Genomic DNA, 16479 nt, shown 5'->3' with positions numbered 1-16479 from the left:
GTCTATCTTCTCTGTTACCGCAACCAACCGCCACACACGCCTTCACCATTTTGATTATTAATGTTAACGAGCAGAAAAACACGCCATAATAGGAGGAATTTACGTAGTGGTAATGCGTAAACAAGACCAGTTGACGGACAATATGGCGCGGAGGCGTGGTTGTGACATCATGTGAGTAGGGTCTATAGCAGGAGTGTCAACCTTATAGCACATGGGCAGAAACCAGCCCGTTAGAGGTCCAATCCAGCCCAGAGGGTTGTTCTGCCTGACAGACACATTTTAGTTCATTCATACAGTGCATCCAAAATCACGTTTTTTTTTGTTGACATTAGCGCCTTAAAACTGAATGTGTTGTGACTTGTTAAGAGTTTTATTATTGTAACCCTGTGATTGTGGCGATCATCTGACACCGTTAAATAAAAAGAATAGAAGCACATTGAAAAAATTTTCATAATTGCATGTCATTGATGCACACTTTGCATAAAACCGAAAGTGTTTTGAATTATGTGATTGAGTGTACTTTGCTCTCGTTTCGTGTTTGCACTAGGATCCTCTGCCGGTAGTAGCTCATCTGCCATGTATTGATACGCAGAAACCTCCGCATGCTTTAAAATTATCAGCTGCTGAGAGGTGTAGTCGATGAATCCGTATATGCCCCAAAGTATTGTATTGTATTTGTAAATACAATTAAATGCGCGGTTAAAAACAAGCATGTAAAGTTCAATGTTTAATCATAGACTTCATAATGTAATAATAATATATTATGAAGTCTAAGGTTTGATGAAACATTTCTGCGAATGGGAATTTTGAGCTACTTGTCATTGGAACGCACTGTCTACCAAAGCAGTATGATGCATACATTTACAAAGCAGGTGGACAAGTATACATTCATTCTGAAAACTTCCCACTTTAGTTTGCAAGTTGTGAACAGTGAAGTAGAATTGTCATGATTTCAAGATGGACATGGAAACGATTTTAAATTTAGACTCATGTCCACATCATTAAAAAAACTGATAATCGTATGGGTAGATGGCGCTAGATGTTTTATAAGTGATCGACTGAGATTTGAAATGTGTGTTGTCTGGAAAAGCTGATTCCCATTACAGGTAGTGCCCAGATTACGAGGTACCCGACTTACGTGATTTCGACTTTCCGACCCGTGTCTTGTCCGCTGTTTTTTCTCCAGTCTTTTTTTTTTTTTTTTTTTTTTTTAAAGTCTCGTAACATTGTCTCGTCCACCACATCTCAGCATTGATGGTAAGTACAGTATATCATTTGTTATTTAATTTGGTAATTTATTAGGTCTAATTAATCTAAATAGTTGATCTCTACAGTAATTGCCATGCATATCTGGTATTTCATTATACTACAGTGTACGTGCGCTCCGCTTTCCTTTGTTGCACTCGGACTTGTTTGACGTCACGCCAGTTCTATTCTCTGTTAGTTTTGAGCGTTGCTTTCACGTTGAGAAAGGGGGGTGAACGGCAGTTAACATTTCAAGAAGGCAGAGAAACGGTAAACGGCGTGGGCTCGGCGAATTAGCTCGCTATTAGCCTGCTAGCTTATTGAGCAGCGTTTGTTTTCACTACTGGACCGGTGTCACTAATAGATGCAGTTTTGCTTGTTGAATTGCCCAAGATTTGGACCTAATTTCCCTCGGAATTATTGTGCAGCCATTGATGTATGTTTTTGTAATATGTATCTATTGATTTACTTTATAGCATTATTGTATTTTAGGGTGTGGTCGGTGTTACAAGAGGGAAGTAATATCTGTCTATCTATCTATATATTCTTTTATTTCATTTCATTAATATAATGTACAGTATAATACATGCTTTTGGTTAGTTGGGTATTTAGAGGTATCTAAAGGGTTAATTCCAAATTACGCGGAAATTCGAGTTACGTCGCCAGCGTAGGAACGGAGCTCATTCGTAACCTTGGGACTACCTGTATTTTTAAAATTGCACTCATTTTTGTTAAGACTTGTTCATTTTAAAAACATACAAGATAAACATCAGTAAAAGTGAATATTTATTTTTGTTAATATTCTACGTCTTATGCGTGTTTGTTTATAAATATTCATAATTTACAATTATTTATGATGTATTTATTTATTTGGGGAAAACTGAGATTTATAACTACTATTAGTGTCAAAGATCTGATCTGATCCGACCTACTTGAGATTTAATTGCCATGAATGTGCTCCCCTAACCAAAATGAGTTTAAACATTTGCTGTCCACAGAGCAATTTAACTACAGTCAGCATATTTGAATGGTGCAAGAAGAGGCAGGCAAGAGCTTTTTTTGGGGGTGGGAGTTTACATTAATTGAAGGCAAGATTAAGATCCTAGCTTTTGCATAATAATGAGCTAAGACTATCAAGTGTCCTACTGATTGGGGTATTCTATGTGTATATCTTGCACAGAAAGAATTTGTTTTTAAGTGCTATTATGCACACATCAATGGTTGATTATAAAGGATTTTGTTGTGACATTTTGTGTGTGTGTGTGTTGTGGGCACACGCATTCACGTGTTTATCGTTAAATACTGAATTCCCATGAGTCCTTACCTTTGTTAAGGCAATTTTCCCTGAGGTATATTTAAAATGTTACAAAAATGCGATGATACATACACAATAAATCTTTAAAGCTTAAGAGCCTGGATAACACAATCGTTACTTAAGTTTTGGTAGCATAACAAACAGCAAGTTTTTATCGTTCAAATAACACATTGCATTAGCTGGGTATTTTTTTTTCAATCTACTTAGTGAAAATACAAGGACACTACATAATTCGAAAATCATCCCTTTATAAGAGGTTCATTTTGGATGCTTTTAAGGTCACAGTTAGCATGCATGGCTTACTGATAAAACTTCTTGCGGCACATGAACAAGTGAACTCTTAAGGCAATGGTGCCCAAGTCCGGTCCTCGAGAGCCCCTATCCAACTTGTTACCTTCAACACACCTGAATCAAATAATCAGGATGTGGATAGGGACTCGCGAGGATCAGACTTAGGCACCCCTGTCTTAAGGTAAACAGGAAGATCTTTGCACTTGTAAAATAACCTGTTACCAAACCTTCTCACTCAGAAATGTCAACCTTGTAAAATAACCTGTTACCAAACCTTCTCACTCAGAAAAGTAATCCTAAACTTCTTTTAAAGGTCCACTGTGGAGGTTGAAATTAGTTCTACAAATAGCCGCCTCAGATGTCTGCACACAAACACACATGCATATTTCAAGACTGGCATACCCCCTGCGGTTTTGAGCCACTGGGGAAATTCGATGAAACTCTGCCAAAGTCTGCATGCTGAGCAGGGGATTACAATGCAGTTCTCCCCACAAGAGAGCCAAGAACCCGCCAAATCCTGCATAGGATTACACCCTCCTCCTCACTTGTTCCATGTGCCGCTTCTCTTTGAATCCCTCCTTTCCTTTACCTCCCAACTCTTTACATTTGTACATCTCTACTGCTTTTCCCCTTTCTCTTAAATTTTAATGCCAGACCTCGCAGCTCTTTGTTTCTCTGCACTCATCGCTCCTCAGCTGTCTAGAGAGGAGTAGAGAGAGGAAAAATAAAGAGAAAAGAGTGAGGGTATTTTACAATATTGAAGGATAGCAAAGCAATACAAACCTGTGGAAGATTGATTAGAAAGCCTCACTGGAAGGGATCAGTGGTGTGGGTTGGTTAAGAGGATCAATTAAAAAGAGCAAAACGAGATGAAAGCAGCAAAACCCCAGTCAAATAAGTCTCTTAGGTTTCCCAAATTCAGATTTTTCTTGGTACCTTTACCTGCATGACAGTGCTCTAGAGGCTTGTTTTGTTATAAAAGAGCACAATAATCAGTCTTTTAAAGCTCTACGTTATATTGCTTCAAATTAGAGTGTGGTGATTAAATGGTAACCTTTGCCGCAGGTACATATTTACTAAAGGAGTTCATCATCCTCCCTGACCTCAGTACAGAGAGGCCAACTGCCGTAATGAAAGTTTCAAGATGCCCAGCAAATCGACACTCTAGTGTAGTTGATGAAAAGCTTGTGTGGTGAGAAAACAAATGCAACGACAGCAAGTGCCACACCAATGAGCCCTGTTACAGCTCACTGTAAATTATTGATCAGTGTTTTTACAGAACACAGGTATTCCTCGGGGAAATAAAAAGCTTACACCTGCGAGGGAGGTGTAATATGATAGTCCTCATCAATTTCCTCGGTTTGAGAGACACTCCATCAAAACACATTCTCTCGCAAAGAGTCGTGTATTGATTTTGTTCCGAGTGGATTGTGTTTTTCCCATGAGGGACAGTTTAATGAGTCCATAAGCTTTGAGGTGGGAGGACACTAAGAACTAGAGACAAAAGATGTCTGCTTTTTTTTTTTTTTTTTTTTTTTTTTTTTAATGAACACTGCAACAGGCAATGGGTGACAGCGATGGACCTCTCCCCAGGGAGTGAGTTTACCGTTCATTCAAAAATTGATTCGTTGGAGGAAAAGGCACAGAGATCAAGGATCTTCAATATGAATCTTACAACTAGAGTGACTGAAGGTAAGCAGCCACTACCAGGAGAGGAACATTCCACATTGCTAACATGTCGATTAATCAGGTTGTTATTTAGGGTTTGCTGACATGCTACATATATTCTTTATGTTCATATGTAATAGCTACTTCTAAGTGATAAGATCCAATTCATTCCAAGGACAATTTCATGACGTCTTCAATTTTATACTCACAATAGCGAGATCTGGCTGCTGACAACACAAATTATTTGAGATGTAAAATTAGAGGAAACAATTACAAAATGGTCATGTTTTTTTTTTTTTTTTTTTTGGGTGGAATTAATGTCAATTGATTTGATGCAAAATTACAGAATATATAAATTAATGCAACATTTCTCAAATGATACTATACTTTTTTTTTTAACATCAACAATTTGACAGCAACACCAGTTGGGAAAAGGCAAGATGGTAAAATCACATTAATTAGATTTGCATTCACCAGAAATTTTAATAGCGCTTGTGAATTGGATCCTGTTAGACCCGGCAGGTATATGTGTAAATCCATGATAATTCTATCACTCATGAATAAAAATTGAGTTACATACCAGCTCATGTGATCTAGATTAGTTCTGAGATTCAGCGCAATGGTAAGGTGATTAAGGAACACTGTCAGTCTTTTGCTGTGAGAACATCCTTCTATCAATTTTCTATTTCTAATTCTTAGTTGTTCCAGGTCACATGCAAGAGGAAGCCAATCCCAGTTGACTGAGGGAGACAGGCAGGATTCAACCAGAATTGATGGCAAGTCAATTACCAGGGCTGACATCCATTCTCCCTATTCGAGCTGCTGTGGACCAATCGACAGACAGCAGTGTGTCGAGCTCTAGCTTGTGCTTGACCAACAGTAAACAGCACTGCTGACGCCAGCACTCCAATGAAGAGGTATTGAAAAACATGTTGATTTGGTTACATTTGAAAGTAATTAAAATGTCCACCTGAATGGAATGGAACCACACTGTAGGATGAAAACAAGACTGCGAGCGGTAATTATCATGTAACAGTAATGTAAACGTTACATTGAAATCTTCAAGCTCATAACGACTATTTAAAGGCTGACACTCAAACTACTCTACTCCAGTGCTGTTGTGATAAAAGATTATCAAGCCGAAAATGACATTTCAACAAGAAAATACTTTTCACTTTGGAAGTGTGCGAACAAGCTAAACCAATAAACCATTAAAAATGGTATAAGACCTTGAATTGGATGGCTTTCATCACAACCCAGATTTTTTTTATTAAAAGGAAACCTCAGACTTAAAGACTTCTAGGTTCTAATAAGGCATACATGTTCTCTTTTAGTAAATTTATTATTAGAAACACATAAAATATTGCCATTGATTTAAAAATCTTATAATATTTAGTACATGTTTTGACCTACAGAGGGCGCCATGTTTTATTCGGCAATGGATGCTTGGAGTGATGACGTAGTTTGTCACTGTGACTAGATCAGTGTTTTTCAACCTTTTTTGACTCACGGCACGTTTTTACATCGGAAAAAATCTCGCGGCACACCACAAACCAAAAATGTTCCAAAATGATTTTCTGTACAGTATATTTAATAATAAAACAATTTCTCAGTATGTATACTTACCCAGTGTGAAACTTGAGCTTGTTTAGATGAACACAAAATCAATATCCTTTCTTCAACTTTCAACAGCTCTCAGTCTTTGTTTTTATTTATTAATATTATTATTATTTTTTTTAAAGCAGTTAGGCTTGAAAAAGCTCAGAATTATCAGACAGGGGGACTTGAGCAATGTCTTTAACCACATCAGGGCCGAGCATTTCGAAGACAATGGCTTTGCAGGCATGTATCTGTCACGGTGTGGGACTTTTTGGATTTAGCAACAAGGCAACTGGCTTTGAGGGCTTTCTCATTTACCTTCGTAGTTTTTAGTTATAAGAAAGAAAAAAAAAAGAAAAAAAAGTTGCCTGTTTCTCTGTTTTTTCACGAAGGCGAACAAAATAGTCCATCAACTTGTTTTGAAGCGACGGGTGTTTCGTTTGGAGATGACGTTTAAACTTGGTTGGCACCATAGCGCTGTGCTGCTCGTGTCGCGTTCAAGAACTACTTGGATTTTTAGCCATTAACCACCTTGCTGTTCTCAACAATGTGTTGGAATCAGGGGTCGCGTTAACCGAATATTTTCCGTCGTTGACCGTTTTTCTAAAACAGTGACGGAAGAAACTGAAGTCCGTCCGTCATTTTGACAGTTTGCAATTCACACCCAAGACCACAGGGTGGCGAGTGAGCATATTAATTAGCTATTGTCTCTCTTAATGCATGACGTCGTTGGCTATTCTGTCAGAATGTTGTAGCGTCACCGGGGTCTGGCGGCGGCACCGTGATTGACACATCAACGCGAGGTTCTTATTGGTGCACCCGGTGTGCCAGCGCGTCATCCAATTGGTGGACTAGATTGCCGCCTGTGTATAGACCCCAATCACATGACGTCACAACTCCGCCTCCCCTGACTGGAGCCGCCATATTGTGTGTCAGCTCGTCGTGTGTACACATTACCGCTACGTACATGCCTCCTATTACGGCGTGTTTTTCTGCTCGTTAACATTAATAATCAAAATGGTGAAGGCGTGTGTGGCGGTTGGTTGCAGTAACAGAGAAGATAGACGGAGAGACTTGAAGTTCTACCGTATTCTGAGAGACCCGAAGAGGAGAGCGAGATGGACTGCTGTAATTCGACAAGAAATCTGGGCACCAAACGATCACCACAGACTATGTAGTAGTCATTTTATATCTGGTAAGATGCATTTAATATATATTTAGAAGATTTTGGGCTGACAACCACAATTAAGATCGTTGTGTGACGTTGGTGATTGGGGTCTATATAGTTGCCTCTTTTTCTTTGGGGGCGGAGTTGTTGTTTTGTTGGTGTTGTTGGCGGTAAGCAGAGTAAAAAGAGGGAGAAAAATACCACGACTTCCGTGTCTAATTTTTCGCCGCCAAGCAAGCGTTACAATATTAATTAAAAATGAATGAAAACTAAATACTATTGAATATGTCATCATTATCATTTTAAAAATTTAAGTGACGGGTAAAAATAGATTTTGACCGGATTTTTATGACCCTGTCAGTCAAAATGACAGACAACGAAAATGTCTAGCGCAACCTCTGGTTGGAATATAACACAGGGGGGAGGTTTGACGGTTGTCACATATGGATTAAACAGAAAGGGAACTTTCGAGTATATCGACACATGACAAGTCAAACCAAATGATGTGCAGTAGACGTGCTGGGGTCCACATTGTCGCGGACAGCAAGGTCGTTGATGGCTAGAAATCCGAGCAGTTTTTGAATGCGACACATGTAATACTTTGCTCATCTGCACACGACTGAGGACTTTCTACCTACTCCTTTCTTCCTTCCTACTGCAACTCCGCCCGACGACGTAAAAAAATATTGTAACAGCACTGAATGGGGAAAAAGAAAGGAGATGAGTCTGTGATGACTTTCCCACTTTATTGTGGCAACAATGAAAAATAATAAACAATATAACAGTGGCATCCACAACATGCGACCGCTAACTTCGCTCTCACGCCATTCTCCCTCCCTCCTTGCTTGCTTCCTGCTACGTCACCACTCTGCAGTCTGATGGCCCATTCAAGGGCCCGCACAGTTATGGACATTTCAATATATATAAATGCGACATTAGATACTTTCTCGCGGCACATCTCTCACGGCACGTACACCGGTTGAAAAACACTGCATTAGACGAACATTACTGGTGTTCTGCATCCGTGTTCCTTCCCACGCAGCAAGACGTCCAACACACGCGCTCATCGGTTAAAAGCGGCGAGTACTCATTGAATCTTTTATTGAGCCTTTTTATTGCCTCAAAATACTTTTTGCATGTGTTTCCCTCTCATACTTTTAAGCATTGTGTTTTCTTGTGGTTGCTTTATAGCAGTTTGTTGATCTGTTGACCACATTAGTCACGTAACATATTTAAACCACCCTTATTTGATATTACTACGTTTAAGTGTTTTTTAAGGCATGTTTAGTATGTTGTGTCTGGATGCATCTAAACAAAACAAGCTGAAAACGCACGGTAGTATTTTGGGTATCAGATTCGGCTCTTGTGGGACATTTCGCTGGTGTAGCACATTTTGGCAGAACACCGGTTTTGTCAACTCTCGTCTCATGTCATCGCGTTTTCCTGTTCATTTTGCTTTTGCTGCTCGTTTTGTGAGATATTGACAGTGCTGTCATTCTCATTAATGTTCCTCTCGGGTTCAAATTGAAAGGGCTGAACAGATGACAATGTTTATGTCGCTAGAGTCCGACTCTGGAAGTCCGGCAGCGTAACCCAGTGACGTCACTGCCAAGTGACATCAACAAAAATGGTGACCCACTAATTTAACACATTTTACAAATTGTATAAAAACGAAAACATCAAGAGGGGTAGTAATATCAAATTATTTCAACTCATAATAATGTTTATCTTTTAAGAACTACAAGTCTTTCTATCCATGGTTCCCTTTAAGTGGGATGTATACATATAAATTCTTGCAGAAGAAAAGTCAGTCTCTTTATCTGTTTGCCTTCTGTTAAGAGATCTCTTGAGACGATCTCCTGAGACGTTTAACCTCATTAGTCTTCCCTCGTGACAAGTTCCTCCTTCCGACGCATATGTGAATGATTTATTCATACCTTCAAACTTGGTGTGATCCATATGCCTTTTAACACTATTAATTAATTTCAATGGGCTGTACAAAGGGCTCACGGATGATGTCAGAGGAGGATTGATGGCTTTCCATACTTTCTGTTCACTATTAACATGAGGATCATTTGCCAAGTTAGTCGCACTTTTTCAGCATGCAGAAATTACACATGAATCTCTTTGGGGTTGAAATAGCCGTAGTGGTCTATTACTTCAATGTGTTGATTACTCGACTGACTTGATACATTGTAACACATAAGATTGCTTTAGTCTCTGAAGTAAGACACATTTCACACTCTGGGTAATCTAGAACTGGTCCATGGGCTTTCAGTCCTATTTTACAGGGTTAAAGCTCAGCAGAATATATAAAGTACGCTTTCAAGGACAGAATGTATTGTTTAGGACCCTTCCTGTGCTTGTAAATCTTACATTCAAGCCACACTGACACTGCCGTACTGAAGCATGGTTACCTGTTTTTAAAACTCCATCGCACTCCACCTAACCATAACGATGCATGTTACATCTTTACTGTATGTACAGTGCCTTGCAAAAGTATTCGGCCCCCTTGAACCTTGCAACCTTTCGCCACATTTCAGGCTTCAAACATAAAGATATAAAATTTTAATTTTTTGTCAAGAATCAACAACAAGTGGGACACAATCGTGAAGTGGAACAACATTTATTGGATAATTTAAACTTTTTTAACAAATAAAAAACTGAAAAGTGGGGCGTGCAATATTATTCGGCCCCCTTGCGTTAATACTTTGTAGCGCCACCTTTTGCTCCAATTACAGCTGCAAGTCGCTTGGGGTATGTTTCTATCAGTTTTGCACATCGAGAGACTGACATTCTTGCCCATTCTTCCTTGCAAAACAGCTCGAGCTCAGTGAGGTTGGATGGAGAGTGTTTGTGAACAGCAGTCTTCAGCCCTTTCCACAGATTCTCGATTGGGATTCAGGTCTGGACTTTGACTTGGCCATTCTAACACCTGGATACGTTTATTTTTGAACCATTCCATTGTAGATTTGGCTTTATGTTTTGGATCATTGTCCTGTTGGAAGATAAATCTCCGTCCCAGTCTCAGGTCTTGTGCAGATACCAACAGGTTTTCTTCCAGAATGTTCCTGTATTTGGCTGCATCCATCTTCCCGTCAATTTTAACCATCTTCCCTGTCCCTGCTGAAGAAAAGCAGGCCCAAACCCTGATGCTCCCACCACGTTTGACTGTGGGGATGGTGTGTTCAGGGTGATGAGCTGTGTTACTTTTACGCCAAACATATTGTTTTGCATTGTGGCCAAAAAGTTCAATTTGGTTTCATCTGACCAGAGCACCTTCTTCCACATGTTTGGTGTGTCTCCCAGGTGGCTTGTGGCAAACTTTAAACGAGACTTTTTATGGATATCTTTGAGAAACGGCTTTCTTCTTGCCACTCTTCCATAAAGGCCAGATTTGTGCAGTGTACGACTGATTGTTGTCCTATGGACAGACTCTCCCACCTCAGCTGTAGATCTCTGCAGTTCATCCAGAGTGATCATGGGCCTCTTGGCTGCATCTCTGATCAGTTTTCTCCTTGTTTGAGAAGAAAGTTTGGAAGGACGGCCGGGTCTTGGTAGATTTGCAGTGGTCTGATGCTCCTTCCATTTCAATATGATGGCTTGCACAGTGCTCCTTGAGATGTTTAAAGCTTGGGAAATCTTTTTGTATCCAAATCCGGCTTTAAACTTCTCCACAACAGTATCTCGGACCTGCCTGGTGTGTTCCTTGGTTTTCATAATGCTCTCTGCACTTTAAACAGAACCCTGAGACTATCACAGAGCAGGTGCATTTATACGGAGACTTGATTACACACATTTGGATTCTATTTATCATCATCGGTCATTTAGGACAACATTGGATCATTCAGAGATCCTCACTGAACTTCTGGAGTGAGTTTGCTGCACTGAAAGTAAAGGGGCTGAATAATATTGCACGCCCCACTTTTCAGTTTTTTATTTGTTAAAAAACTTTAAATTATCCAATAAATGTTGTTCCACTTCACGATTGTGTCCCACATGTTGTTGATTCTTGACAAAAAAATTAAATTTCAAATCTTTATGTTTGAAGCCTGAAATGTGGCAAAAGGTTGCAAGATTCAAGGGGGCCGAATACTTTTGCAAGGCACTGTACATACAACATATACTGCATTACACCACACGTCCACATATTTGCAACTTTCCTGACTTTGTGAAATATTTCAATTTCAAGAAATATGAGAGTAATATATATTGAGGCCTTGTCTACACAGGGCTTTTTTTTAAAAGCGAGAATCCTGCCCTAATACATCGGCAAAAAATAATTACGTCCACACCAGCACAAAAAACCTTCCACAGCCAACCGCATTCATTAATTTTCAAGTATATTCATAACAATGGGCGAAAAATAATTGTCCATAATACCCCCATCCTTCAATATGAAGCATAGCAAGAGTTTGTAAATAAACGGAAGCTAAAAAGCACCTGTCTAATTCACTCCAAAAGTAAATATTGGTCTCATGTGTGACGTAGAGACAAAGCTTGTCGCAGTCAGTGACGTTTTTTACAGTTAAATCTTTGGTTATTAGTGTCCATATGATGGTGCCACAAACGCAGATTTCGCACATCTTCACTGTGGGCGCAGTTTTCAAGAACCCTCATTTAAATGTGCGTGTGGATGATAGGCCAAACCGTAGAAAAAATTCTACGTGTAATATGTCTAGACATGGCCTGAATGATGTGTTAAAGTACTCTCACCTTGCAAAATGATCTATTCTCTAATTATTTATTCTCTCATACACACAGATTTTTTTTTTAATCAATGTATTAGATTTAATAAATTCATATGTTGCAATTTACAGATGAGAATATATATATATATATATATATATATATATATATATATATATATATACAGTGCCTTGCAAAAGTATTCGGCCCCCTTGAATCTTGCAACCTTTCGCCACATTTCAGGCTTCAAACATAAAGATATGAAATTTAATTTTTTTGTCAAGAATCAACAACAAGTGGGACACAATCGTGAAGTGGAACAACATTTATTGGATAATTTAAAGTTTTTTAACAAATAAAAAACTGAAAAGTGGGGCGTGCAATATTATTCGGCCCCTTTACTTTCAGTGCAGCAACCTCACTCCAGAAGTTCAGTGAGGATCTCTGAATGATCCAATGTTGTCCTAAATGACCGATGATGATAAATAGAATCCACTTGTGTGTAATCAAGTCTCCGTATAAATGCACCTGCTCTGTGATAGTCTCAGGGTTCTGTTTAAAGTGCCGAGAGCATTATGAAAACCAAGGAACACACCAGGCAGGTCCGAGATACTGTTGTGGAGAAGTTTAAAGCCGGATTTGGATACAAAAAGATTTCTCAAGCTTTAAACATCTCAAGGAGCACTGTGCACGCCATCATATTGAAATGGAAGGAGCATCAGTCCACTGCAAATCTACCAAGACCCGGCCGTCCTTCCAAACTTTCTTCTCAAACAAGGAGAAAACTGATCAGAGATGCAGCCAAGAGGCCCATGATCACTCTGGATGAACTGCAGAGATCTACAGCTGAAGTGAGAGAGTCTGTCCACAGGACAACAATCAGTCGTACACTGCACAAATCTGGCCTTTATGGAAGACTGGCAAGAAGAAAGCCGTTTCTCAAAGATATCCATAAAAAGTCTCGTTTAAAGTTTGCCACAAGCCACCTGGGAGACACACCAAACATGTGGAAGAAGGTGCTCTGGTCAGATGAAACCAAATTGAACTTTTTGGCCACAATGCAAAACAATATGTTTGGCGTAAAAGTAACACAGCTCATCACCCTGAACACACCATCCCCACAGTCAAACATGGTGGTGGGAGCATCAGGGTTTGGGCCTGCTTTTCTTCAGCAGGGACAGGGAGGATGGTTAAAATTGACGGGAAGATGGATGCAGCCAAATACAGGAACATTCTGGAAGAAAACCTGTTGGTATCTGCACAAGACCTGAGACTGGGACGGAGATTTATCTTCCAACAGGACAATGATCCAAAACATAAAGCCAAATCTACAATGGAATGGTTCAAAAATAAACGTATCCAGGTGTTAGAATGGCCAAGTCAAAGTCCAGACCTGAATCCCAATCGAGAATCGGTGGAAAGGGCTGAAGACTGCTGTTCACAATCTCCATCCAACCTCACTGAGCTCGAGCTGTTTTGCAAGGAAGAATGGGCAAGAATGTCAGTCTCTCGATGTGCAAAACTGATAGAAACATACCCCAAGCGACTTGCAGCTGTAATTGGAGCAAAAGGTGGCGCTACAAAGTATTAACGCAAGGGGGCTGAATAATATTGCACGCCCCACTTTTCAGTTTTTTATTTGTTAAAAAAGTTTAAATTATCCAATAAATGTTGTTCCACTTCACGATTGTGTCCCACTTGTTGTTGATTCTTGACAAAAAAAATTAAATTTCATATCTTTATGTTTGAAGCCTGAAATGTGGCGAAAGGTTGCAAGATTCAAGAAATTAAATGATATTTGATGTAAAATAAAATTAAAATATATTTAAATTTTATTGAGCCATTTTGTTTTAAAAGCAGCACGTTCATGCTGATTTAGCAGCAAAAAGCTGTTGGATTTACTAGTTAAAAATGTATTTATTTATTTATTTATTATTATTTTTTTTTAATTTTTTTTACAGATTTTAACTGTAAAATATACAGATTTTTCTGGTATTTACAGTTGAACTGTATTTTTTACGGAATTTCTCTGGCAACCACAGCTGCCAGGTTTTTTCCGTAAAATTTACGGGATTTTTTTTTTTTTTTACAGTGTTAACTATTGTAAAAACAAATTCATTCTTATTTCTTTTTTTAATCTATTAATCACAAGATTGACAGGAATGTTCTTTAAATGACAATTTGTTAAATCTTTTAAAAATGTTACAATTGAATGACTATTTTTCAGTAAAACAGCGATTTTAGTATCATAATTATATGACATTCGCACAGTATTATTTGTTTGACCTGAATTATAATATTGACTCACATTCTAATCATAAAAACAAAGCGGTTTTCTTTTTTTTTTTTGCACACTAGCACTATTACACTAGTGATACACCTCAAAGAGTTATTCATGCATGCTATCTATTATAATGGGGGGGGGGGGGGGGGGGGACTCAGATTCGTTAAGTAGCTTTTGAAAACGAACCTTTAGAAAATCATTTACCGTGACCTTGTTTTGCTTTGAACAATTCTATATGTGCTGCACATTCTTCTGTGTTTCCATCCATCAATTCAGTTGTACAAATGCAAGTATATTTTGTGCGAGTGTACAGCGTGAGTGTACGTACTATGCAAGACAATCATGTTAAGCAGGGTTCGGGAAAGTATGGCCCACGAGCCATATCTGGCTCTTCTCATGAACGCAACTGGCTCTCTGCCAATTCTAACTGTACCCAACATCTTTAGTGTGAAACCAGCTGGCTCGCATGACATGAAGGAGCTCTGACGAGCTGCTCACGCATTGGCACATTGATCTTGGACACTTCAAACATAAGCCACATTAATATGCTTCAATTTGAAGCCCATCAGTTGTCCGCCTGTTGGGGATTGCGCGTAGATGGGCATTAGATCTCGCCTTTGGAGACATGCAAAAGCGACCAGCCGATCATCTCTCACCCTTTAGTGTGCCAAGTGATGCGTACAAGATCAGCACGGAAATAACAGTGCTCACAAAACAGAATACATACATATATGCATTTACATTGTATGGCTTTCATGGAATCATTTTAAAATATGTTGGGGTTTTTTTGGGCTCTCCCTCTCAAAAAGGTTCCCGACCCCTGATGTTAAGGCTAATACATGCAAAAACTATTTCTCGCCTGATTTTGTAGGAGTTCAACATTTCAATTCCACTATAAGAAAACAAAATGCAAATCGCTTTTCTAACATTTGCAGTCCATTATTTTTTTCACTGACAAATCACATTTTGCTCTTTATCTTGACTTACAGTGGAGGAAAACTGATAAATTACACACATGCTGTGGAATTTACAATTCAATATTCCACTGACTAATTCAGTCATAAACCCCTTTGTTGTCTGATAGCTTACCAGCGAGGGTGAGCGCAAAGTACAATAGCTCACCTCATATTCCTGTTTAAAGCCGTAGCCCTCAGCTGTCTTCATCTGGTTGATGTGCTGGAGTAGGTCGGCCACTCGCACGGCGGGATGCAGCTGCCCCGTGTGGTAGGGGGAGCCTTTGCGTCCGCACGGGTGCCTCGGGGAGCCTCCCAGCAGACTGCTGGCCTCGTTTACAGAACTGCGCGGATCACCTGCATTGAGCCGGGTCACGGTTGTAATTTCACAGTATTTTACACGACAATAAGCTATGAAAAAAATTAGGATTTTTAAACATTTGGCAGTTCAACCATGGTGACACACACCTCCAGATAGCAATTTAGCATTACGTACGAACAAGATACTGGCTAAATGTAACAGAAAAAACAGGTGTTAGCGAATACATTTCGAGGAAATATTTTTTTAAAAATGCCAGATACCATTAACAGGGTTTCTACAGGGAACAGCAAATCTTATTTAATGCTTTTTAATACCACTTTAAACACATTTAAGGCTCACGCCCAACTGCAAATAGTTTCCCAAACAAAAATTGTAATTAGAGTTGTCCCATAATGTATTTTAATCTGATAACCCATATCCAGATATTGTCCATCTCCAATGATCTGATACCAAACCACTATATGCGCTTGTGGGCTTAACATATTATGGCTAATTGAATTGCGATGCCGTACTGGATACTTTGATAATAAATGTAAAAACTTCAAGGTTTTCCAACAAACATTCTGAGAAAACTAAGGGAACAACTTTAACTGATAGAATTTATAGGAAAAGTGCCTATATGACACCACTATATTTTTGTTGAAATCAAAATAGTGCAAACATCAGTTTTTTTGGATCAAGTGCAAGTGGTTAGCGCCAATGAGGCACTGCTATATCACATATGGCTCACACAATTCTTCTGGCTCAAAATACTAAAGGCACACAGCTTTAGTACAGTGAATGAGGTACAGTATATAATGAGTTTTTCATTCGTTATTTTTCAATCATTTATTGTTCATTTATTTTTTTGCACCATGAATGCATACGGTATGCTAACATAACAAATCTCAAGCATCTCAGGTGGAGACGTCTAATGGTCAATAAGCATAACTACTGTGCTATACT

General features: G+C 39.0%; 1 protein-coding gene across 4 annotated transcripts in view; it reads right to left on the bottom strand.

Moving 5' to 3' along the window:
- The window catches only part of ptprub (protein tyrosine phosphatase receptor type Ub), a 382270-nt gene that overhangs the window by 68889 nt on the left and 296902 nt on the right, over positions 1-16479 (bottom strand). For all 4 annotated transcript variants that reach the window (XM_057833549.1, XM_057833551.1, XM_057833550.1 and 1 more), the window contains one exon: positions 15382-15569. In XM_057833549.1, coding sequence (XP_057689532.1) covers positions 15382-15569 — 188 coding nt within the window. The remainder of the gene's footprint in view (positions 1-15381; positions 15570-16479) is intronic.

Source organism: Corythoichthys intestinalis, chromosome 4, assembly GCF_030265065.1.
Source record: "Corythoichthys intestinalis isolate RoL2023-P3 chromosome 4, ASM3026506v1, whole genome shotgun sequence".
NCBI classification, from domain to species: Eukaryota; Metazoa; Chordata; class Actinopteri; order Syngnathiformes; family Syngnathidae; genus Corythoichthys; species Corythoichthys intestinalis.
Note: the sequence above shows the minus strand (reverse complement) of the source record. Positions and strands in the feature narration are given on the sequence as shown.